The sequence below is a fragment of the Dendronephthya gigantea genome, unplaced genomic scaffold (genome assembly GCF_004324835.1).
Source record: "Dendronephthya gigantea isolate DGI-Jeju-01 unplaced genomic scaffold, DenGig_1.0 000032F, whole genome shotgun sequence".
Classification (NCBI taxonomy): domain Eukaryota; kingdom Metazoa; phylum Cnidaria; class Anthozoa; order Malacalcyonacea; family Nephtheidae; genus Dendronephthya; species Dendronephthya gigantea.
This window is the reverse complement of record NW_021163042.1, coordinates 1,724,584-1,749,902: the sequence shown is the minus strand read 5'-3', so window position 1 is coordinate 1,749,902 and position 25,319 is coordinate 1,724,584. Positions and strand designations below refer to the sequence as shown.

General features: G+C 34.5%; 2 protein-coding genes across 4 annotated transcripts; one reads left to right on the top strand and one right to left on the bottom strand.

Annotated features, from left to right (window-relative positions):
• Positions 1-12: 12 nt before the first annotated feature.
• LOC114524885 (hyaluronan-mediated motility receptor-like) lies at positions 13-11,052 on the top strand. Its single transcript, XM_028546099.1, has 29 exons — positions 13-158; positions 770-871; positions 1,047-1,073; positions 1,602-1,657; positions 2,327-2,386; positions 2,562-2,660; positions 2,928-3,047; positions 3,205-3,316; positions 3,784-3,849; positions 3,943-4,016; positions 4,332-4,573; positions 4,853-4,951; positions 5,219-5,277; positions 5,429-5,510; positions 5,695-5,845; positions 6,315-6,392; positions 6,589-6,659; positions 6,814-6,884; positions 7,204-7,285; positions 7,491-7,641; positions 7,916-8,043; positions 8,357-8,410; positions 8,638-8,691; positions 8,816-8,869; positions 9,427-9,477; positions 9,701-9,749; positions 9,979-10,047; positions 10,269-10,376; positions 10,571-11,052. Exons 1-29 carry the CDS (start codon positions 125-127, stop codon positions 10,751-10,753), a joined length of 2,586 nt encoding a protein of 861 aa, XP_028401900.1. The 5' UTR covers positions 13-124; the 3' UTR covers positions 10,754-11,052.
• LOC114524891 (U3 small nucleolar RNA-interacting protein 2-like) lies at positions 2,428-25,255 on the bottom strand. Of its 3 annotated transcripts, XR_003687133.1 has the most exons (17): positions 25,154-25,255; positions 24,483-24,583; positions 23,892-23,998; positions 23,609-23,676; positions 23,219-23,260; positions 22,628-22,754; positions 22,169-22,296; positions 21,866-21,958; positions 21,399-21,499; positions 20,952-21,086; positions 20,671-20,733; positions 19,854-20,002; positions 19,518-19,597; positions 18,817-19,011; positions 17,868-17,918; positions 4,802-4,931; positions 2,428-2,484 (listed from the first exon to the last, which is right to left on the bottom strand). XR_003687133.1 is itself a non-coding variant. In XM_028546106.1 (14 exons), the coding sequence occupies exons 1-14, from the start codon at positions 25,196-25,198 to the stop codon at positions 18,856-18,858; spliced, it is 1,395 nt and encodes a 464-aa protein (XP_028401907.1). In that variant the 5' UTR covers positions 25,199-25,255; the 3' UTR covers positions 18,312-18,855. The 3 variants fall into 3 exon arrangements, 1 of the variants encoding a protein (XP_028401907.1); XR_003687134.1 differs by lacking the exons at positions 2,428-2,484; positions 4,802-4,931 and adding an exon at positions 8,580-8,648; XM_028546106.1 differs by lacking the exons at positions 2,428-2,484; positions 4,802-4,931; positions 17,868-17,918 and having other exon boundaries at positions 18,312-19,011.
• Positions 25,256-25,319: the final 64 nt, after the last annotated feature.

Sequence of the window (25,319 nt, the reverse complement as noted above, 5' to 3'; positions counted from 1 at the left end):
AACGTACCAAGTTTGAAATAAAATACTACATACTGCTAAATTCCACGTATAATAGTAATGGTAAAAAAGTTGGTTTGTATGGTTTGAAGTTAGGAGAAGTACAGTTTTAAAAATATCTTGAATTATGTTCTCGAGATCGAAACGATTTAATAATCAAGGTAACTCTTATTAGCACGAAATTATATTAAATGTAGGATCCATCATGTTCTGTTTTCAAGGACGCTCATTTATCATGGGATTGTCAGTGATAATTTCTCAAGAATATTTTGTAGACTTCATTAATCTTTTAGTGCAACGTGTATATTAGGTAGTAATATAAAATTTTTCAACAAATACTTATAGTTTCTATCTAAGCATATTATCAGTGATACGATATGGAAATTCTCGTTATGTATCTGCATCAACGTAAAATAATGTTCAAAATTAATATAAGTATCAAAATAAAATAATCAAAGAGCAACGTGAACTTTGCATCAATTGTGGTATAACAACTGGCTAAAATAGATTGGACAAAATCCTTTTCTGCATTTCTTCTAACTCTCAAAGTCATGCATGAAGGCCCTTAGATGAAAAACTTGAGAATTGCTTTGTCATTTAATATTTTAATAGGCTGCAGTACTTAAATGTTATAATACCATGCATATAAATAAGTAATACTTTGCTGCCCTTGCTTAATGACTAATGAACTTGTATTTATTCTTCCTTGTGTCACCACCTCTCTTTGATTTCACATCCAAGTAGATTAATATTTTACTACCTTGCTAAATAGTGGAGAAAACACCAGCTCCTGGTCAGTATGACATATCCAAAGGACCATCTTCTCATGGCAATGCTGTGCTTTTTCCTAAAGACAAACGTTTTAAAGAACCAGGTTAGTTTGCATTTACCTCCATATATGCATCTAATCCATCCACTTGCCAACTTGGCATTAATCTATGCAAAAAGAATCCACATAGCTGTGACCCCTGTGAATCTTTATTCATTATATAACAGCTAGCTATTATATATTAGCTGTACTACAATCGATCTTCAATTAATTTTAATAGGAACAACATGTAGTGGAGATTTATTAGGTAAGAATTAAATTTCAGAATATATATAACAGAATACTATTACTCCATTTCTTGCATTACTGTTACTTCTGGAACAATATATTTAATGAGATTCTGTGGTGCTTACTTTATGCAACACTGTAATTGTCAAACAAGGGTTGTCAGGATCGAGGACTGTAGCTACTCCTCGTCAAGGAGTAGCAGTATTGTATCACTGTAGAGTAGCTGAACTGCCATATTAATTAATTGAATTAGCCCAGCCATTGCACCCCACCCCCCCCCCTCCTCCCAGCCCATAAACCTTGCTCTAATAATTCAAGTATTCACGCAATAATGTAAGATATAAAGCGTCAACAAAAACTCTCTTCAAAATGTTGTATAACATTTCCACCATTCTACCTAAAGACAATTAAAAACGTTTTAAACACTGTCAATAGTTTAATTTTGACATTCGAGAGTTTTCACTCAGAAACCATTTATAATAGCTCGAACCGGTATAACGGAAAAATGAACAGAAAATGCAGTAATGTTGACCTTATTTTTTGCCAGACATCAGCAGCTGTAGTACAGCTAGCATAAAAAGTTCTGGTTCATTGAACACCGGGGTAGGTAGAACATGATCACGTAGTAATATTGCCAGTTTATTATATGACTAGAATAGTTCATCGGTCCATGAACTAAAATCAAGCATTCTGATTGGTTCCTGAGCGGTCGGTAACCAACAGTACGGACCGGCCAGGTTCGGCGGGAATTTTCAGTTTAGTTCGGAATTTTAATCGTTTTTAGTCATATAATAAATAGTTTATTGACTGAGCTTCTTCGGTATGGACCTCGCCTAAAGGCTCGGTCCATACAAGCGAAAAAGAACTCGACCAGTATCCTCCTGTACGGACCTCTCGCTCAGTCAATAACATATATGTATTAATATAACACCCTGAATTAGAGACGATCGACCGTGAATTTAAGGTTTTTTAAAAAAAGGCGTTCAGTTCTACGTCAGGTAGTGCCCTGCAGAGTTCAATTCATGGTTGAGAATCAACATCATCTTGATATTCATGCAGTCATTAAAACAATCGCTGCATGCATGCATGTCGGGGGCATACTGCTCATTGATTGACCATTTCAGTGTTTTGCAATATATTAATTGGTAGTTTGTAGACTGTTCATGGCATGCAGTCTCTGCTTGTTTCGTATAACTATAGTGCAATATTAAGTGCATGCAATTATAAATATATATAATATTTATAATATGTTGTTTCATAACTTACCTTAAGGTTTTCCTTACGCCGAGAAAGCCTTGTGGCATGAGTAGTAAAGGTGAAAAAACCCACCAGGTAAAGTTCGTCCGTAATATTTATATGCTTAGTTTATATACGTTCATGTTTCACTTTTGCTCTTTTAAAACAACGAGTTTGAATTTATACCAGAGTGACTATATAAATGGATAAGATTCATGTATATAAATACACATACTGTTTATTGTCTTCATTTTTCATGCATCAATTTCAGACGTTGTCAAGCGATGAACTTAGCAGACTATCAAGAAAAATCTCTGAGCTGGAACATGAGATTGAGAAACTTCATGCAGAAAATAAATTGCTGCAAAAGGTATGCGAAGAAAATATACGTATACCCCAAATGAACAGTGTCAGCCATGCACGTGTTTAATTACGATCAAAGAGGGCCCATGCATGCAATTGCACATAGCTTAACACTCAATTGAATTTAAAAAAAGAATTGCAATCGAATATATATTACGTCCGCATATATCATACTTGTAAACAGAATGCAAACCATTTGATTTTATTATGTAAAGTATTCTTGCAATTTAGACATGCTTGATTGTTCCAGTTTTGTCCGGCTTTTGTCTCATAGTTGAATGATAGTGATCTTAGCATCGATGAACGACAGGCGATGGAATCTAGCGTCGCTGCATTAAAGGAGGAAGTGGAGGAACTAAGAAAACAGATTGAGGGTGAAATGGAAAGAAATAAGGTTGATAAATTTTGCGATTAGATTTACAATATAATTTTGCACCAAATGAATCTTATCACCCCAGATATGCAAGTAAATTCAGCAACGAGTAGTTTTAAATTTGTATTAAATTTTGAAGAATTCGAGGTGTTCATCATCGAGATATTAATTATTTCAGGAACTGGTTTATCAACAGAACAGCTACGAATGCTCACTCAAAACCATGCAGGCTGATCTAGAATTAGCGAATAGCAAAGTAGCTGCATTACAACAGCAGATCGATTCTTTAGGTAAGAATGTATAATTGAATTTTTTGTTTAAAATCTTTGCATGTGGTTTTGCAGGATCTTGCTAAGATTTTGCAAGATCTTGCTATGGTTTCGTAAGATCTTGCCAACGTTTTGCAGGATCTTGGTAAGGGTTTGTAGGATCTTGCCAAGGTTTTCTAGGATTTGCCAAGATTTTGCAAGATCGTGGCAAGATCATGCCAAAATCGGCCTGCAAGATCATGGCAAAATATTTGCTGGATCTTGCATGATTTTAATAAGATCTCGACAAAAGATCTTTACGCTAGCTAGTACCTTAGCAAAAATTCAAACTCACGTACATGATCTACATACGTTAAATTACGATCTCCACATTGCCGTCCACGATTTTCTTCCAATAATAATGTTAGTGCTTAAACATGATTTAATTATCCAACAATTATTTTTTCATTTAAGTATATTTATTATATACATGTATTAAATTCCTTCAGAACAAATGAACGCTGATATTACAGAAAGCAGAGAGGAGCTTGAGGATCGGTGCACCCGACTTCGCGGTAAATTAACTACAGCATTTACTTTTTCCAGTATGGTTTTTACTTCAGTTTTACGCATTACCGCAAATATTCAACACGAAAATGTCGTTTTAGGGATAAATCTTGCCTTACAAGAAGAAAAAATAGACTTTCAAGAACGCCTTGAGGACACTGAAACGAAATGGAAGGTGATACAGGCATACTATTGAAAAATACATGTAGGCTACATAATACGTATGTACTGGCAGTAACAGTCGAATTATACATTTTGAAGTCCTCTCAAAATATCTGCTCTACATAAATCCCGCCTTAGATTAGTGAGATATATCTCGTAAGATATTATCATACATGAAGGTGCTGAATATTGAGAAGTTTTTCCTGCGTATGTGAAGATTAAATATGACTAAACTAAGCTTTAACATTTGAATTCAATCTTTCACATTTGTTTATAATTTGCAAATATATTGTTCAACATCATCTATACAAACCCGCGATTTCGACAGGGTGCCTGCGCGACTAAAGAAGAACTATTAGAAAAAAGTTTGTTGTGCAAAGAACGACATCAATTAGAAATCCAAACGCTGGAAAGATCGCTAAAGGAAAAGCTAGAAAATGTTGAAAAACTAACAGAGGAACGCAAATCGCTTGACGAAACTGTCAAATCGTACAAAAACAAGATTGAACATTTGAAATCAGAGATGGACGGATCGATAAGAAATCAAAAGGAAACGATAGGCAAGATGAAGTAAGATGAAGTCTTTGGGTCATTATTATTTCGTGTGTTGATGTATATGCTTTATAATAGTTGTGGAAAATTATCTTATTAAAACTGTATTTTTTGGGCTATTTCTTATCGCGGGAAAAAGTAGAATTAAATTATGGCTGGAATGGAAAATATCCCGGGAACGAGTTTGATTGACATATCCTAACGTCAAGTGGAAAAATATAATGAAAATTAGGAAGCGAAACTCACGTAAATCGAAACCACTTGCTGCTATCTCTTGACTTCTCTGACTTCTCTTAGGATTGAAAAAGGAGTCTTGGTTGATTCACTGGAGAAGCTTAAAAACGAGTACGAACAGACACAAGAGGAAATCTTACGTCTGCAAGAAATAATAAAAAGGTAATTATAGCGCATTAAAAATAGATTTTTTGATTGATCATGTGCAAATACAGGGAAATACGTGCAATCTCCTCAGAAATGAACGAAAAAATCGCGTAGGAAAGCGCTAGTGGGTTTTATTGCATGTTTCCCAGACTTGGTGCAATCATGTCGGAGATTTGTTTTAGTTCAAATGCATATAGCTGCATTGTTACACGTACGGCATCAATTGTCAATCTAAAATATAACCTAATTCGCTTATATCTAAATTGACTTTCTGTGTTTTAGAAAAGAGGAAGCAGGGATTGAAAACCTCACGAGGTGCCAAAATCTAGAGGACCAGATAGGTACACGTACCGAACACTATTAGATATAGACTATGTGCTGAAACGTTTTAGTCGTGATTATATACTGCAGTACTCGTGCATGCAGTTGCAGTGACGTGCAACGATATATTTCTGTTTAAGTGTCAATCGATATATATTTCTGTTGTTCTAGCTGAATTACAACGAAGTCAAACGGTGGAATTGGAGTCATTAGCTAAGGAATTAAAACTGACTAAGAATACTTTGAGGACACGGTAAACGCGCTTAAGTCAACTGATGGAATTCATGTTTTTGAAAACCAAAAGTTTTATTGTTTCTTGGTTTTTCTACTTTTAATATCAAATTACTATGCCCTTTACACTCATCAAAACATATGTTCAACATGGGTTAATTTTTAGATTTCGGGATATGTTAATCAGGAGATTGTGTTCATTTTAGGGAAGACGAATTTGAAACTGTTAGTGTTGGTTTACAAGAAACGAGAACTCAGTACGAGAGTGTGTTACAAACTCGCCAAAAGCTGGAGGAAGATTTAAATGTTTTAATACAAGAGAAAAGAAATTTGGACAGTGAATTTTTAGAAGCAACGGTATAATATAGATTAATAATCAATTTGTTTCCTTAACTAATCAGCTGCTACTACCCAGATGTTATTATAACAAACGATCTTTGTAAGTGGTGCTGCTCTCTATCCCAAAAAGAATTAATATCTTACCAAAATAATCCGAATTCATCACATTGATATTTTCGCAAAGCGTGCGTTCTACAATTTACGATTGAAATCTAATAGTTTTCGAGTATAAAACCAGGGAGCAGCGTGACAGCGTCTTCAAACAACTTATCATCAAATATGTGGTATAACAAATGCTTAATGTAAAAAAAACCTATTTTTGTTTAAGAGTTAGTTATGATAGTTAGGGTTAGTATCATACCAACTCTACTGACGAAGAAAATGGGTCAAAACGTCGAGAAGTTTTTTTGTCTATTTTAGGAGTTGTTATGCCACATTTGATGCGAAGTTGCAGTTCATGTATTTCAATATCACCTTATAATTTTAGAGAATAATACGTTTGCTTCGAGAAAACGAGCAAGAACAGAAATCAATTTCGGAGAGCCTTATAACAAAACTGGACGTGGTAAGTTTTTTACTTTTCCCTTTTTATCACTTCCCGTTTTTGCTCCTGGGCTTTTACCGTCAGCTCAACATCAGAAATCTTCCTTTTCTCGAACAGTTTAATTGGTCTCATTTGATAAGGGACCGTTCATTATTTATAATCTTAATTGATGCGTCCAGTTTGATGTTGATGTTGTTTCCGTCTTTCTAAATTTAAGTGTAGTTTGACAATAACGCATCAGGCAAAGATGAATACGGAGTATCAGGAAACAATTAAAGCAAACGGCAGGTAGCTATATAAAAAATAGTTCAGCTTGCAAAATTAAGGTTATTTTGCATGTGTTTCTGATGGAGAAAATGATTTTATTCCAGGTTTCTGTATAAAATTTTCAGGACACTACATCAACTACATGCAGTATATAACATGTTCTTCTCCTTATCAGAAAGGTGCATGATGTTCTTGAAAATCTTCAAAATATGACAAAGAAATGTGAATCATTAGAAAATCAATTCGGTAAGAATATTTGTATTTGTATTGTATTTCAAGATCTTTACAGAGGACAGTAATTTACTATTGTCAATATGTGTCCTCTGTTTCAGCTACATTTTGCAGGTCAGACTAGATAATGGATTTCATGTTGAAATTTAGCACTTGCTATTCCCCCTTCTCATGCAGCACGGCCGCCATATTAAATCAACTCCCCCCCCTTTAATGTAGTACTTGCATGATAGCGTTTTAGACACGACTCCACTGGAAACTCCACCTCTACTTCCACTTCTACAACATATACTTATTATTATAAATCAGCTGATATTTTGCTATTTCAAATCAGCTCTTTCTCAACAAAGTCGAAATGTTGAAATTGTACAACTTGCAAAAGAATTGGAAACGAGTGAAACACTATTAAAGAATAGGTAAGCAAATACTGTCAGTGAAAAACGGCCATTTCGTTCTCTTTGCGCATGCACGATGTAAGAAATCTTTGATGCAAACTGAAGCCAATATTCTTGTTTCGTACTAATAAATACACGTAGTAAATTACTTGCCGCTATTTTTAATGTTAACAAGTTTCGACCATGCAACTTATGTCGCAACCTAAAACTCTAAATTGTATTGCAGAGAAAAACAGTATGAGACGGTTAATAAAGCCTTAGAGGAGACAAAAGGAGTCTACGAAGATGAACATCGCCATCGTCTGCAACTAGAGCATAATTTGCAAGTTATGACAAAGAACAAGAGTACACTTGACCTGCAGCTTACTGAAAAGCAGGTTCGTTCTTTTTCTTGTCAAGTAATAGTATATGACGTTATTCCTTCACTATTGTGTTCAGTATGATTCTTTTTATAATGTCGTCCTGCATTAAATTGTGCCATTTTAACTCAATTCACGACCGAGTAAAAGATGGCGGATGTAAATATTATCATGCAATATCATGGTTGCAGTGGAAGAAGTGAAATAACGTCTGGAAGGACAGAAAAACTGTGGGTTTAAACACTACACTAAGTTTTGTACTATGTGAATGAAAAAAGTAACGTTATCATAGAGAAACGTTGATGAACTCCGAAAGGCCGAAAAAGAGCATAGATCGACAGTTGAAATTCTAAAGAAGAAAATGAAAGAATTGAAGGAAGAGAATGAAGCATCTCAAACTATATTGATCCAGCAAAACAGGTGGACAAAACTCGTATAGAATTTCATCAGTTTATATGTCCTGACTCACTCCTTATTAAGGCGATTTAGCATGAGGACGTGAACGTCAAAGACGACGTGAAAATGGCGAATGAATGGCGTGATTCACCGAAATATTAACATGCCACGCCATTTAGTCGCCATTTTCACGTCGTCTTTGACGTTCACGTCCTCATGCTAAATCTCTCTAATTGATGGATGGAATCAACGCGTGTGCGACATTCTGCATTCCTGTGTATGACTTCTAAAGCTAGGGAATGATAATAATAGATATCTCAAATTTGCGGATTTATAGAAACGAAATCGAAAGAATAAAAGAGGAGTTGTTGAGTGCCCAACACGAAAACAGGTAAAGATATAGCTTATATACCCAAGCTACACGTATATCAACGAAATTGCATATCATATATTCAATCAGTAATTTTTTCATTATGTATTAAAACTTAGTAGATGTTTACAGTATCTGCAAATTACCACTCGTTGTGTGTGTATAAGAATTATGGACTATTTTTATCGATGTTCCAATGTTGTCAAGTATGAATTCTCTCTTAATACATAATATTCTCCTTCTTCAAGGTCTCTTGCCGCTGCAGAGGAAAAAGCAAACAAACTTAAACAGGAATTTGGAAGGTGATGTTTATGGCTGACATATCACGGGTTACGAATCCTAGCGAGTGATCGTGACGGCAATGCTTCAAGTTACCATTTTAATCTTGAAGGTAGTCATAATAATATACTGTCTCATGTACTATAGACGACTCATAGACGCCCAAAAGAATCTTTCTCAAAAGGATATCGAGTTAGAAAGGCAAGTTATTTTGATCAACTTTTTTACTTCTTGCGTCCAGGGGTTGTTGTATTTTCAGCCTTAATTTTTGCACGTATATTTGTGAAATAAATACAAGCGAGGATCTTATTGTGGGGATACATATACAAGAACTTCTGCAAAGTAATGTAATGCTGGTCTCAGAAAACGGGAAAAGTCTAGAACTAGTTTTCAAATAGAAATCCGTTTCTCGATTAACTCATCGACTCTCTTGAAATATACTTTTTCTCGGTTCGAAATTTATGTTCCAAGCTACAGTTCTGGTAGGTAAACATAATTACAAAATTATGACAAGTTTCATAAAGAGTAACGAAAGATATAATCGGTTAAATACTGAGAAATGATTTTTATTCGGAAAACCCTTTTCGAGCGCTGATTGGCTAAAATAAAAACACGAGATCACCTGGATTAATATATAACTCATTTTCAATTTGACAACCGTATGCTAAAATGCAACTATTTTTTTTATGTAAAATGTAATTAAGAATAGTTTTAGACCATTTATGACTACAAACTAACAGGTGAATTATATTTATAAGTTACAAGAATGATATTGACAAGTTACATGCGAAATATGAAGGCCAAGACAGGTGTGTGTTTTTTTTAGTTTCCGCATATTGAAAAGAAAAAAACATTTCTTCGAAAAAGTTGTCAGTTTTGCTGGGGGTTTTTATGTTAACAAGTTTTTAATATTGGTTAATTTAATTGCCTCACTTCATACTGAATTTGGCTTAATACTTAGCAACGCATCTATATACCATGGTGACATTTTGTTTAAGCTGCCTTTTTATTTTCGAATATGCCCCTAAACAGTTGGAAGCAAAAATTTCAAGAGCTGGAAGAGAAGATCGCACCATTTCAGGTTTTTAACATGTTATTGCACACTTTCATTGGATAGATAATTTATTTAATTTATTTGGATAGATATAAGAAATGACGTAACGGTCATCTTCATAATGATTAATATGCAGATAGTCGAACAACACCTAAATGTGTCTGGTCGATTTTGCGATATTTTTGCACACAATATCTTCAGATGAAACGTAGTATTCCCCACAAAATGATTTTTGTTTTACTCCTCGTGGTTTTAGGAGCAGATAGACGCTTATGAAATTGAGAAGCAAGCGTTGCTGAACAGAAACACTGAATCACAAAGCGAGGTAAGTTGATAATGCACTACATGCATGTGGTCAACAAAGTCTATCAAAAGAAAAACACTAAGAGAGTTTGGATTATTAAGTTATTTACCCTCACGACATACTTGCTCTAATGGTGATTTTCTGATATCAAGAGTACATGTAATAAATGACTCCCGTGAATTTTGATAATTTGATCAATGGTCATTAATTCCTAATTGAATTACTTGAATATATTCATACAGATAGAGAAGTTAGGACATCAATATGCAAGATTGTTGGGTCATCAAAATCAAAAACAGAAAATTCGTCATGTACAAAAGTTGAAAGATGAAAACGCAAGTTTAAAGAAGGTTATTTAATATCATTGTCTAAACATCGCATTTTCAACATGGCCAATCATTGCCAATTCCTGATCTGTAGTATGTCTGTCGTTGTAACGGATATTAAGGCCTTTTTCCACTCATAGCAATGATAGAAATACATTTTTTGTGTATGAAAATTTCTACGTCTCTATCTATTTACGATCAGCCACCTTTTTGTGTAGGAAGTGGCTAAGTTGCGAGAGGAAACAAATAAGGAAAAGTATGCCAGAAGGAAATTGGAGGAAAAGCTTTCTAAAGCGACAGGAACTAGACGATTTGATCCGTCTCTTGCTTTTAAACATAATGGACTTGAAAACAAAGAAAACACCCCCCTGAAACAACGTCCACTCCATGAGAACATATAAAGTTTATAGCATAAGTCAATTTGTTCATCGTGTTTTGCCTGAAGACGTTTTGGATGAAACTACAGTTGCTAGTTGGGTATAAAAAACTGTGTCTTATTATAATTTGATTAGCCAATTATGCCAACAGTTATATTTACGTTTGCGATCGGGAAACCTTGAAGTTGGCAAAACCGTTTTTAACTTGAGAAACGCCGTTCACATGCAGACTAATAACATGACATGTTCAAACGTTGACATCACAAGCTATATAGCTCAGTAGAGTTCTTATAAAAACACGACACACATATTATCATGAAAGTACCCTTGTAATCATTGTATAGTTTGTAATAAAATATAATGTGAAATTATAATAATGTGAAAGTCGCGAAGTCACTTCCAGGTGCACAAAAATGACGAAGGAAAAATGCGAGTGCGGATAGTTGAAACGATCGAGGTGCGAGCGCGCGCATCAATCTGTGTTTTTCTCTAATAAACCAATTTTAGCCAACGAAGGCTGGATAGCGCTATCCACCGGATAGTGATTTTTCAACCGTTCTAAAAATGCTCGGAAACTGCGATAAAATTTCATCTTTACTAACCAACAATTATTAAAGAGCATCCTCGATTTGGGAATACTAGGATTTTATCAAAGTTATAGCAAACAACGGGTTATTTTAAAGCGATTGAAAAAATCACTATCCGGTGGATAGCGCTATCCGGCTTTCCCTGGTGTATAGTGCGACATTAGATTGCCGGGGCAATTCCCAAAGGAAAGCGCGGCTCTTCCTTAACTCTCCCGTTCAAGAAAATACGGTTTTGATCCATGATAATGTTCAAATACCCTACAATTATTCCTTCTGCTGTGAAAATTTATCCTCGACATGGTATAAAAATTCTTAAAATTTTGCATGGTGAATTTACAGCTTAAATCATCAATTTGTAGGGGCACGACATGTATATTTATTACATGGCGAGCTTTCGGTTGTTTAACCCGGGCCTTCATGAATTCCAAGGGGTTAAAGAGAGGGGAAGGATTGTATTCCACTGACAATCAAACAGGCTACTTGACACGGTTATTGGGCAGAAATGGGATGAAAGAATATTCAATACAAATGGTGATTTTGCTTATGTGATTGAAAAGACTAACATTTTGGCTTAACAAGAAATTTCCAGTTGTTGAATTCAAAATAATAATTAGGAAATGGAAAATACATTCAATCTGAGATTGAGGATACCCACCAAGCAATTTTTGCACAAAGTATGATTTTATGTGTTCAAATGTTTTGTTTTCATGAAAGAATGCAATTCTAATTAATTCTGAAGCATTTCGACGTATTTTCAACCGATTTTTGAAATTCTAAAAAATTGACGAAAATTAGGATTTTTCCTTTTGGTCCCCCGTGGCCGATTTGGCTGAAATCTTAAAATTTATCAAAGTTTGATTTTATGTGTTCAAATGTATTGTTTTCATGTAAGAATGCAATTCTAATTAATTCTGAAGCATTTCGACGTATTTTCAACCGAATTTTGAAATTCCAAAAAAATTGACGAAAATTAGGATTTTTCTTTTTGGTCCCCCGTGGCCGATTTGGCTGAAATTTTTTAATTTATCAAAGTATGATTTTATGTGTTCAAATGTATTGTTTTCATGAAAGAATGCAATTCTAATTAATTCTGAACCATTTCGATGTATTTTCAACTGAATTTTGAAACTCAAAAAAATTGACGAAAATTCTGATTTTTCCTTTTGGTCCCCCGTCGCCGATTTGGGTGAAATTTCTAAATTTATCAAAGTATGATTGTATGTGTTCAAATGTATTGTTTTCATGAAAGAATTAATTCTGAAGCATTTCGACGTATTTTCAACCGAATTTTGAAATTCCAAAAAAATTGACGAAAATTAGGATTTTTCTTTTTGGTCCCCCGTGGCCGATTTGGCTGAAATTTTTTAATTTATCAAAGTATGATTTTATGTGTTCAAATGTATTGTTTTCATGAAAAAATGCAATTCTAATTCATTCTGAAGCATTTCGATGTATTTTCAATCGAATTTTGAAATTCTAAAAAAATTGACGAAAATTAGGATTTTTACTTTGGGTCCCTGCCGCGACACAAGTAGCTCAAAACAAATAAATCTCATTTATCTCCGCCAAAAAGTGAAAAAATATAGTTTTTCAGTCGCGAGAAAATTAACATGTTTTTAAACTTTTCAGTTGACTTGTAATTCTTTTTCAATTTTCAAGTACTTTTTTGAAGCCGAGGATTTAAAATTTTTTTTCAGTTATTTTTTACTTCTAATTTTCTTTCAATTTACAGTTTTTCCTAAAGGCCTGGGAGTTTTAACTTTTCTAAACTCCAAATGATCCCGAAATTTAGACTTGAAACATTTTTCCTCGGGTTAAGAGACCGACGTCTTATCCACTAGACCACCACATCGTTTGTCGAAAGCTGTTGTTCTTTATTTGACCTAATCCTTTTCGAAGAATTTTAAATTAGTGGTTAAGGTAGCCTTAACAACTGGGCAACCGGAATAATATATATTGTAAGGTCGCTATCAACATATCATGCGGTGTCCCAGTGGTTAAGGCTACGGTCTACCAGGTTGTAAGCGTAGGTTCGAATCCTGCATGGCAAAGGTTCGATTTTTCCCATCGAAATTACTATTTAATTAAAAATTCATCCAAAAGGATTAGGTCAGATGAAGAACAATAGCTTTCGACAAATGATGCGGTGGTCTAGTAGTTAAGACGTTCGTCTCTTAATCCGGGGACAAGGGTTCAACTTCTGGCAATGCAAAAAAATTAGCCTGAAAAATTTCGGTGTGATTTGGAAGCTTTAAAACAGCCAAAAAGACTTCTCGGACTTTCGGAAAGACTGTAAATTGAAAAAAGTTTGAAATAAAAAACCTGCAAAAAAACTCTCGCGTTCAAAGGTACTTGAAAATTTGAAAGAAAAAGCATAATGAAAAAAAGTTTTAAAAACACGTGTCTTCTAAAAAGCCTGAAAATGAAAAAAGTCAGTCGGAAAAAAATTAACAATTTCCCGCTTTTAAAAAACTCATGTTTACTTACCTTAATTTTTTTTCACGAAAATTTGACAGGGTGATTTTCTCGAGAGTGAAAAAATTCAATTTCTTTCACTTTTTTGAAATTCTCTTAGATTTTTTTTTGACGAAGAAGTATTTTGTCTTGGGCTACCTGTGTCTGGCTTGGGCTACCTGTGTCTGGCTTGGGCTACCTGTGTCTGGCTTGACACAGGTAGCCCAAGACAAAATACTTCCGCGTCAAAAAAAAAATCTAAGAGAATTTCAAAAAAGTGAAAAAAATTAAATTTTTTCACTCTCGAGAAAATCACCCTGTCAAATTTTCGTAAAAAAAAATTAAGGTAAGTAAACATGAGTTTCTTAAAAGCGGGAAATTGTTAATTTTTTTCCCGTCTGACTTTCTTCATTTTTAGAAGACACGTGTTTTTAAAACTTTTTTTAATTGTGCTTTTTTTTCAATTTTCAAGTACTTTTGAACGCGAGAATTTTTTTTTCAGGTTTTTATTTCAAACTTTTTTTAATTTACAGTCTTCCTGAAAGGCCGAGAAGTTTTTTAACTAATTTAAACATTCTAAATCACACCGAAATTTTTCTGGCTAATTTTTTTGCATTGCGAGGAGTTGAAACGTCTGTCTTCAGATTGATAGATGAACGCCTTAACCACTAGCCCACCACATCATTTGTCGAAAGCTATTGTTCTCTATTTGACCTAATCCTTTTCGATGAATTTTAAATTAAATAGTAATTTCGGTGGGAAAAATCGAACCTTTCCCATCCAGGATTCGAACCTACCTATTTTTTTACTTGTGCTTTTTTTCAGTTTTTTTTATTTCAAACTTTTTTCAATTTACAGTCTTTCCGAAAGGTCCGAGAAGTCTTTTAGCTTTTTTAAAGCTTTCAAATCACACCGAAATTTTCCAGGCTAATTTTTTTTGCATTGCCAGGAGTTGAAACGCTTGTCTTCGGATTGAGAGAGGAACGTCTTAACCACAAGACCACCGCATCGTATGTCGAAGGCTATTGTTCTTCATCTGACCTAATCCTTTTCGATTAGTTTTAAATTAAACAGTAATTTCGGTGGGAAAAATCGAACCTTTCCCATGCAGGATTCGAACCTACGCTTACAAACTGGTAGACCGCAACCTTAATCACTGGGCCATCGGAATAACATCTATATTGTAAGGTCGCTATCAACATACAATCCGATGGCCCAGTGGTTTAGCACGGCCTACCGAGGACAAACGTTTCAAATCCTAGCAATGCAACAAAATTATCCTGAAAAATTTCGGTGTGATTTGAAAGCTTTAAAACAGATAAAAGACTTCTATTTTCTATTCTACTTTATCGTTTTTGAATGTCATAATGAAAAACTTTCTTCCCAGGACTCGAAACATCGCCTTAAAACGTGCGAGAAGACAAAAACCCACAGCGCTGTGCCAACTGTAATTCTGTAAAAATCCCGGGTATCCCTGTCCATAGTTCCCAGTCTTTCGTAATGATTAATCTGAATCTGGCCTCTTGGATTATATGAAAGCTTGTGCGTCAATGTTTAAGAAGCAAAATGAGACAAGAAATCAAATTATACAGCTGAGGAGAACTTCAAAAAGTCTTTTAGAGTACTATTGGGCTAAAACTATAGATTTGTGATACATGTTTTTTGGTCAAGTTTAAGGAAATAACCAAATTTCCATTTCTTAAAAATCCCGAAAAAAAATCCTGATATTTGCATTTCAAACAAACACCCCAAAAGAATCCTAACCGCTTCAAAAAATCCCAAGATCTCGGGATAAAATCCCGAACTTGGCAACGCTTCGCAACGTCGCCTGATAAGGGGAGTTAGGGGACCTGAAAATTAATGAAAAAAATAGGGAATCCTAGAATTCCTAGAAGTCTCCGGGGATAATTTTGTTTCTTGTAAACTAGAATTTGAAGGATATGTTAATAAAGTTATTGATTCATTAATTGATTAAAACGTTTTTTCATGAAAACAATACATTTAAGTTGGTTCGATACAGTTTTCAAAAATTCCATTGTTCATCACTTTGACACGTTCAAACAACGCATTTTTATGATTTATTCTAGAGATATTGGGGTTTTTATATATTTTGAAGTATCTGCTTTTGAATCGTATTAGTTTTAGTAACAGATCGTCCGTTACTATGGCGACATACGTGTACAAAATTCACTCCAAAATGACCTATTGCCTCGGATAGTTGGAAAACAAGCACGGTGACCCCCAATTTTTTTTCGTGCATTATTTTACTTGGAAGAAAAACTAACAATTAGCAAAATATAAAAAAATTCTATAATGACAAAAAAAATTATCGAAAAAAACGTCATTTTTACATTTTTCAAAAATTTGGCATTATAGAATTTTTTTATATTTTGCCAATTGTTAGTTTTTCTTCCAAGTAAAATAATGAACGAAAAAAAATTGGGGGTCACCGTGCTTGTTTTCCAACTATCCGAGGCAATTGGTCATTTTGGAGTGAATTTTGTACACGTATGTCGCCATAGCAACGGACGATCTGTTACTAAAACTAATACGATTCAAAAGTAGATAAATCAAGATATATAAAACCCCGAATATCTCTGGAATAAATCCCAAAAATGCGTTGTTTGAACGTGTCAAAGTGATGAACAATGGAATTCTTGAAAACTGTCCCGAGCCACCTTAAACAGGTCAAATAATATTTTAAAAAATTCAAATTTTGATAAAATCGGAAACGGGCGACAAAGGAAAAATCGCAATTTACGTCGATTTCCTGGATATTAAAATTCGACTGAAAATGTGTCCAAATGGTTGCAAACAAAGGATATTTAAATTTCATCACGAATACGAAATATTTCAACACATAAAATTAATTTTAAAATAGGTAACCGCAGACCAATTCCAAAAGAAAAATTGCAATTTCAGGTAAAATAATATTTTACAATATATTTAAATAAAATAATATTTTTTTATTGGAAATCAATCAAAATCGGAAATGGGGGACAAAGGAAAAATTTACGCAATTCACGTTAATTCCCTGGAATATTAAAATTCGGCTGAAAATATGTCTAAATGGTTGCAAACTAAGTAGATTTGCATTTCATCACGAAAACAATATATTTCAACACGTAAAATGATTTTTACACAATTTCAAAATTTCAGTAAAATAGGTAGCTAACACCGGACCAATTTGCAAAGGTAAAAAAAATGCAATTTACGTTAATTTTCGAAATTTTAAAATTTGGCTTAAAAATTCCTCGAAGTGGTTGAAAACTAAGTAAAATTGCATTTTTTTCTTCATAAAAACAATACATTTGAACACGTATTTTGAAATTTCACTAGAATCGGTAACCGGGGACGAAAGGAAAAACCCCAAATTCCGTAAATTTTCGATTTTTTTAAAACTCTGCTGAAAATACTTCGAAATGGTTCAAAACTCAGTAAAGTTGCACTTTGTCATGAAAATAATACATTTAAACAGGTCAAATAATATTTTAAAAAATTTAAAATTTTGATAAAATCGGGGAAAAGGGCAAAGGAAAAATCGCAATTTACGTCAATTTCTTGGAATGTTAAAATTTGGCTGAAAATGTGTCTAAATGGTTGCAAACTAAGGAGATTTACATTTCATCACGAAAACGATATATTTGAGCACGTAAAATGATTTTGAAAACAATTTAACAATTTCTGTAAAATAGGTAACCGCGGACCAGTAGCAAGGAAAAAATTGCAATTTGCGTCAATTTTTCGAAATTTAAAAATTTGGCTTAAAATCCCTCGATATGGTTGAAAACTAAGTAAAATTACATTTTTTAAGGAAACGATACATTTGAACACGTTAATAACCCGCCTGAAAATATCTCCACAGTGATTCAAAACTAAGTAGGATTGCATTTTTTCATGAAAACAATAAATTTTAGCAGGCAAAATGATATTTTTAAAAATTTCAGTATACAATCAAAACAAAAGGATGGACCAAAGAAATGACAATTTACGGCAAATTTCGAAATTGGAGGAAGTGGAGTTGAATTTTTCACGAAAATAATACATTTGAATTACACGGGCTTATTAAAATACGTTTTTCTCAGATGCCCTCCTACCTTGAGTCGATTGTTTGCGATCTTGATGATTTTTTAAAAAAAAACTTTAACCTATTGAGAAGAAATTGTAAATGATACTTGTATCTGATATTTGGATATTTTATTAATGACGATGATATTGGATAAGGGTTTTTTAGTAATAAATATTACTTCGTTATCTTGACGTATACTTCAAGTGAGTTCAAGATAACGAATTGACCATCATAATGTTTATGATCTGTCAATATAGTTTTCGCATTGCAACGTTACGAATCTCTGTAAGAATAAATAGCTAAAACAGTCGAAATATTTTGCATGCAGACCAAGGTGGCAGAGTATAGTGTGAGGTCTCGTCCGATAGGGTGTCAGTGCTGTGATTAAGGTGATTATAAGAAAAAAACATGCTCCGAAAAACATCTTGTAAACTCAATATGGATTATATAAAACAGTATAACAATTTGCGGTCACAATTCGTCTTTATTTCTTAGTCATTCTGAAACCAACGTCACATTGGTTTTATTGCAGAAGAAACAGCCTGCATTGTGATCAAGTGATCATGAAGTCCTGTTTTCACCTATAGCTACATATATATGAATAGTTCTGACTGAAATTCATTATATTATTTAAATTAACATTTTTGTCAACACACGTATAGTCATTATCGACCACCCTAACAGGTTTCGATAATTGTACTGTACGTTTATACAGCGTTGCATCGGGCCGATTGAGACCAGTTTTCTACTAGCGATAATTTTCGCTCGAAGCGATATTTTACTTATGTTTCACAGCTCTTAAGGAGAGAAGGGTGATTTGCCACAGATTTTTCTTACGATTTTGTAAATCAGGAAATGCTGTGGCGAATACTCAAGACAAAATCCGATGCATGGCCTTTCACATACAGAGATGACGAGGCCGTAATCGACAAATCGCAAGTAAAACCGGCACGATAAATCGCTGTGTTTAAACGTACCTTAATGAATCTAGCACAAAAATGGTGAAATACTTTTCTCTAAGATTTATCCATAGTCCTGGTAATCGGAACAACAAAGATGCAATTCTTAGCACTTTTTAACCGCCACCAACGCCCTAATCGATGTTCTTGTCCCATGCCAGCAACCAAAAAGCTTCCATCGCTTGAAAAAGCCAAAGAGTTAACAAAACCAACCTATGGCGAGAGACCAATAAATTGCAGCAAGATTCGACTTTTTTAGACAATCAATATAGAATATTTTTAAATAAATCTATTCCTAATTTATAAGTGCTTTCTATAACCGCCAAATGATTAAAAGATGAAGAAAATTATGAGAAAATGATTGCAGGGAGGTAATCAAGGGGTGACCACTGGCCAGGGCGTCCACAACTTATTTCAATATGACTGTCCTCATAGGGGGATGGAAATGACAAAAGAGGGCGATAGAGAACTTTTGAAAAGAATGCATAATATATCCTATCAGACCCCTTCCCTCCCTTGTGGTTGTCATTTTGAAGGAAATCTCCTTCAATTGTGGCAGAGTTAAATATCACAACAAACAATATTACAACTTCTAGTAGACCTTGTTTCGCTCAGTGTTTGGGTAACTGAAGACCGCTATACTAGTTGATAATGCCAACATGCAGTACTAATAAAGATGTATTTCTAATAGCAAAAGATAACATTAAAGCTATACTTACCGCTGGTAGAGTGAATAAAGGAGAAAGCGACTTAATACCGTTTTCGCATCGCCAAAACCTGATTGCGGAATCTGACGAACCTGTAATAATAAAAACTCTTAGATTGGGGTATTACGCGGTTTATACCCATAGTAGATTAAACTACTTTATTTTGCAAAACAATAGACAACCCTTAAATCTAGGAGAATGCGCAGCCATGCTTTCAAAAAGTTACTTGTTTTAAGCTTGTTAAATTAAACGTTAATCATTAACGTTTCAAACGGTCAGCTTTTTGAAAGAACACTATGCGCATTCAGCTAAACACGACTGCAATATACACGTCGACTTAATACTTACCCGAGGCTATTAAGTCGGTATTTCTAACTGTGGCCAGTGATGTGATCCATGATTCCCGCGGGGCATCGATATTATCCGCAGTTGGTTGATGAGCTTTAGACACTGTGCATAACGGTTTCTTCTTCGTAATTGCCCATAAGGACAAGGATCTTCAAATGCAAATAGGCATGTACAAAAACGATTTTAGATAAGCTAATAAAATAATGAAAGCATTAATTGCAACCTTGGCCTGAACAGACAAGCACCAAAGCATGGAAAAAATCGTCTTATTTCTATACAGTTGATGAACGTTTGATAGCTAAGTGCTTGAAAAATATCTCCAACATCACTAAAATAATATTAGTTATGATCTTGGGTGGCAAGAGTTTTTATATACCACCAGAATTTTAAGGCACAGGGATGTATCCTCAAGTATGTTCTATATTCGTAAAATTGCGAGGCTACAAATACGAGCTATGACGTCAGTTGTAGAGCTCAAAAGATACTAAAAGTATAAAGTCTTTGGTATTTCTTTTTACGAATTTTAGCGTTATTTAGCTTCAAAGGATCGTATTACAGTCGGTATTTGGGCGGAGAATCGCCAGTCTCAATAGCACAGTCCACAGATATAGCGCACTATAACTGCCTAGTTTGTATCGTCAGTGAGGTTGCATTAATCACTCACATCCACAATTCCTCATTTTCATGCAGATTATTTTTGTAGCAAAAAGAAATAGATCTTGTTACACAGATATAGAATATCTCCTAGAGAATGTCTCTCACATGAAGACACATATTCTTGCAAACTACACATCTAAATTTAGGAATCTTAACCTACCCATCATCTGAACCCGAGACAAAACTCTTCTCGTTAATCATGCGCAAACAATCGATTGAACCACTGAAACAAAATAAATCAACAGAAAATGAAAGTTAGATATTCGCTTAGTGCGTTTATCTACTATATCCTTGTTGTGTTCATGCATGTTCATCTTTACCCGCGGTATCCTATACAGCTCGATTATCGCTACGATCAATCAGAGAATGAAAATATTAAAATATTCTGCTAATATTGTTGCCTACGAAAACAGCGCGTAAAATCAATCAAAAATAGTTTACCATGAACCGTTAAAGACTAGCTGGGATTCTGTAACGACCTTCCATAAACGAACACTTGTATCACGACCTCCCGAGCTCACTGCCTGCTCGTATTTCATGCTGTCGATCGCAGTAATACCATCTTCGTGGCCAAACCTAAATACAATTTCTGTTAAGCGCTTTTATAGTAAACTCAGTCGAGGGCCGTAACTAGAACGATAATTGGGGGGGGGGGTTGTTTATTCATATATTCAGTTCTGCCCGACGGATTCCTTTGTAAGTCCAATAGCCACAATGGAAATCCGTCGGGCAGAACTGAATATATGAATAAACACCCCCCCCCCCCAATTATCGTTCTAGTTACGGCCCTGCTCAGTCGGTGCTAAAATAACGACCGATCAAAGCAATCGTCGACGGAACAGCAATTATGATTGTATATGATTCACATAGTGAGTGGTTTTCACTTACAGTGTGTCGACAAACGCCATTTCATCCAAGCTCCAAATTTTAATCGTACGATCTTTAGACGCACTGAAAAGTTGATTATATCCTTGACGAAAAGCAAGTCCCTTTAAAAAATTTGAATTGAATGTTATATAGTGCAGGAGGAAAAGAGAAAAACTAAGAAGCATGGAAATTTTTTATTAAAACTAAAAGCACTTCCAGAGGAGCCGCTTTCTTAAACTCTGACTTTTATATATTTATCTCTCCATGACATGCAGCTGTATTGCTGTATAGTGCTTAGTTCAGGCTGTGGTGACGAATGCTGTTACATTTTTGATTTTACGTTTGTTGATTTAAAAACACTTCAAGTAAAAAAGCTCTAGCTAATAACCAGGCTCTCGTTTAATATTTCACAAATGCACGATATTTGCTATCATCTACTATCTGGATGACGTTATTCAAGATGCCAGGTGTGGTGATGGGATACTTACAGTCACTGCATCTCTGTGTCCTTTAAATGTGTGAATATGTTTCAAATTGCATGGATTCCATATACGGATGAGCTTGTCCTGACCACCACTGGCCTGAAACAAAGTTTGTACGGTGTATACTCTCTTATTAATGTTTAGGCAAACATCTAGTTCTTCATCAACTGCCAAAATATCAAATCAGCCATCAGTGAATAGAACGAAACGACTGGGCGAATGTTTTGATCTTTAAGAAGAAACTGTGTGTGATAAAGCATGCACTGATGGTCTAACATATTGTAACATAGAACTGTTTGAAGAGCATACCAAATACTGTCCATCGGATGAAATAGCGATTGCAAAGATATGCCCCACGTGCCCATGATTGTCTGAACTCTCAGCTTGTGAATGACCACTGGGTATCTTTCCCTCTTTTGTACCAGTTTGGATATCCCCTACACAATCATAGCAAGAAACTTACAGTGAATGTTGATCGTAAAAAAACATACATCATCGCTATAGATAGAACAGTTTTCTTGTCTTTAGCTGCAACTTCGTATTGTCAATATGATCTCATGCAAGGGTACTGTAATTGGATTTATAGAGGGGCCAGAGTAGACCGTGGTCACAAGACGGGTGGCAATTCATCCTGATTCACCCTCAAGTTTTATTGTTCTAACAAAATTATTAGGTGCCCAAATCAAACCAAACTTTTTTAAATATCACATTTTGAATGTAATTTTGACAACATTTTAGCTTTGAAAATCAGAAAGAAGAGGCACTCACATTTAATAATTGAACAATCCTTGGATCCGGAAAATATCATTTTGTCATCAGGTGATATACATAGGCATGTCAGAGATAGCTTGTGGCCAGAAAATATTTTGATAGCGTCTTCATCAGGGCAAATACACTGTAGATGGAAAGGTTCAGCGCATCAGCACTTGGTACAAAACCTTCTGACTTCACATTCATTTACGGAAGGGAAATAGTATATTGTACAAGGTACAGTTTGTGGGGCCCAGAACTACAGTTTTAAAGACTGGATTGTGAGAAAACGTGCATTTAGGCATGATAGGATTTGTTGTATGCAAATGTCATTCCAACGAATGAAAACGAGTGCCCACTTTTAAAATATGAAATTTTCACACGTGTTGCTCACATCATATAGACAGATCATAGGACAAATTGCGTAGCGTAATTTAGCTTTCATGAGGTCTTTCTGTAGAATATTTCAGGGTAGTAGTCTTTCAATTTTCACTGACTTTATACAAATTATTTCCGTTTTAAAAGTATCTTATATTAGTTACAATTTCATCAATTAATTTGTCAAGGTTACCATACATCCAAATATAAATGTAATAAAACAATATTTACTTTTTCTGCAATCTTTCTTTGAAAATTTCCTTGCTTCTCCAACTGAACAGAATTAAAAGCATTAGATCACAACCTGAAACAACCTTGTACCCAGGATTTTTCATTAATGGTAATATAAGGACAAATTTCAGACAAAACAACTGGACAAAAGGAAGATTAATTAGGAGGGTTTTTTTCAGTTTGAATCTTGATTCTTTTCTTGCTTAACATGCTCAAACAAATGGATCAGAGGAACATGAAGTGGGGCATGGATCATTTCACTACATGCAAAGATAGCGTTCACAACCTTAGAAAATTATAATGCATTTATTTCAGTGATTGTGTGGATAGTGTGTCCAGTCGGTAACTCCTGCACAGTAGCACATTACAACATCAGTTTAGATTGCTCACCACATCCTTTTGCAGGCGTTCTCCAACTGCATCTTCACCGTCAGAGATATCTTGCCTGTTCTCCCTTTCTAAGACATAATGGTAATTTATTTATTTAGAAGTACGCAACACATTTGACATTATGTTCTTAAAAACACCACATTTTTAAACAAAGCATATTTAGGTCTTCAACGGGTCTTGTTAAGAATTTACAATACTACAAACTCGAATGAATCATCAAGATGCTGATTCATTAACTCATTTCACAAAATCTGAAATACAAACACCATAAACTGATCCTAACCTTCATTCTCCAATTGAACTAAATATTCCTTGGCAAGTCGAAGTCGTTTTTCCTGAGCTGTCTCTTCATCTGAACTGTTTATGTTGCTGTTTATATCTTCTTTGTCACTAGTCAAAAAAAGTACACATGCATTTTTGAACACGCTCACAGACACCATGAGCAGCTGAACGCATTTTCTTTTAGGAAGACGAATGTATGAAAAACTTTAATTGTTTTGTCTGACTGGGGATAAATTGCATAATATAAATGCATGTTGTCCATGAAGCTTGTGGCTAGCAATATAATTCGGGGGGTGAATATTCACAGTGGAACAGTATTTGCCAAATCTTAGTTAAAATTGTTAAAAGAGAATGTAGGAATGGTAAATGGCAATCTCATTCTCCCAAGAGAACATCAACAATATTGTTCTTATGTACATGGGATTTTTCATTTGCAAAAAAGTTACAAAATGAAGTAATTTTATTTCATCAAAGTTTTGACATTCCCAATAGTATTATCCCCAATAGTATTAGGGATATAAAATGTAAGATTAATGAAATAACTAATTACCACATACAATGACTGCATGTCGATCCAGAAACAAGCACTAACCTTTCTGATTCAGAATCTGTGTTGATGTCAAATTGACTTCCATTCCTCAATGTTCTAGAATCAGACACTTTTTTCTTTGAAAATATTTTCGAATCAACATTCTAAACAAGTGTAAAAGCACAACATTTTGGCATTTCTAAGGATTGATTGAATTAATGGATCATTCCAGTGTTGTTATTTGTTCTGCTGACAATGTTGTGAAAATAATTTCAGCCATAACTTAGAAAGGATTGAAGGCCATGAAGGAACCAAAGGAGAAGGTTGAGGACTGAGGGGAAAGAGGGAAACAGAAAGGACTGATCATGCAACGGAACTCAATCAAATAGGAAAATTTTGAAACCCTCAGTCTGCCAGAGCTCTGAAAATGGGGTGTGCAAGGCCTCCAGGCACCCTTAGCTTTGCATTTCCTGAGAACAAGGGGTTAAACTCTTACAACTCTCTTGAATGAGTCAACTTTAATATTATGCACTGAATATGTAGTTGTAAACAGTATCTTTGTATTAAGGTAAAAAAACATTCAGCCCTGCAGTTCCACAAAACTTTCTATCTATTTTCATTGCAATTTATACCCACGTGGAAATATTAAAAGAACTCAGTTATGATTGTGCTATGTGGTAGTTTATGACAGATTATATAATACAAAAATACATAGTACAAATAACAACTTTTACCTTCTTTTTTCGTTTTGGTTTGTTACTTAAAAAGAAACCTGACATGGTAAAGCTTCTTTACTGTTTTTAAATATAAAAAATAAATAATGCACTGAAAACAGATAGAATAATAGAAACCAAACGATCAACGAAATACTTCATGTAACAATATGCAAGAGTACTCCCA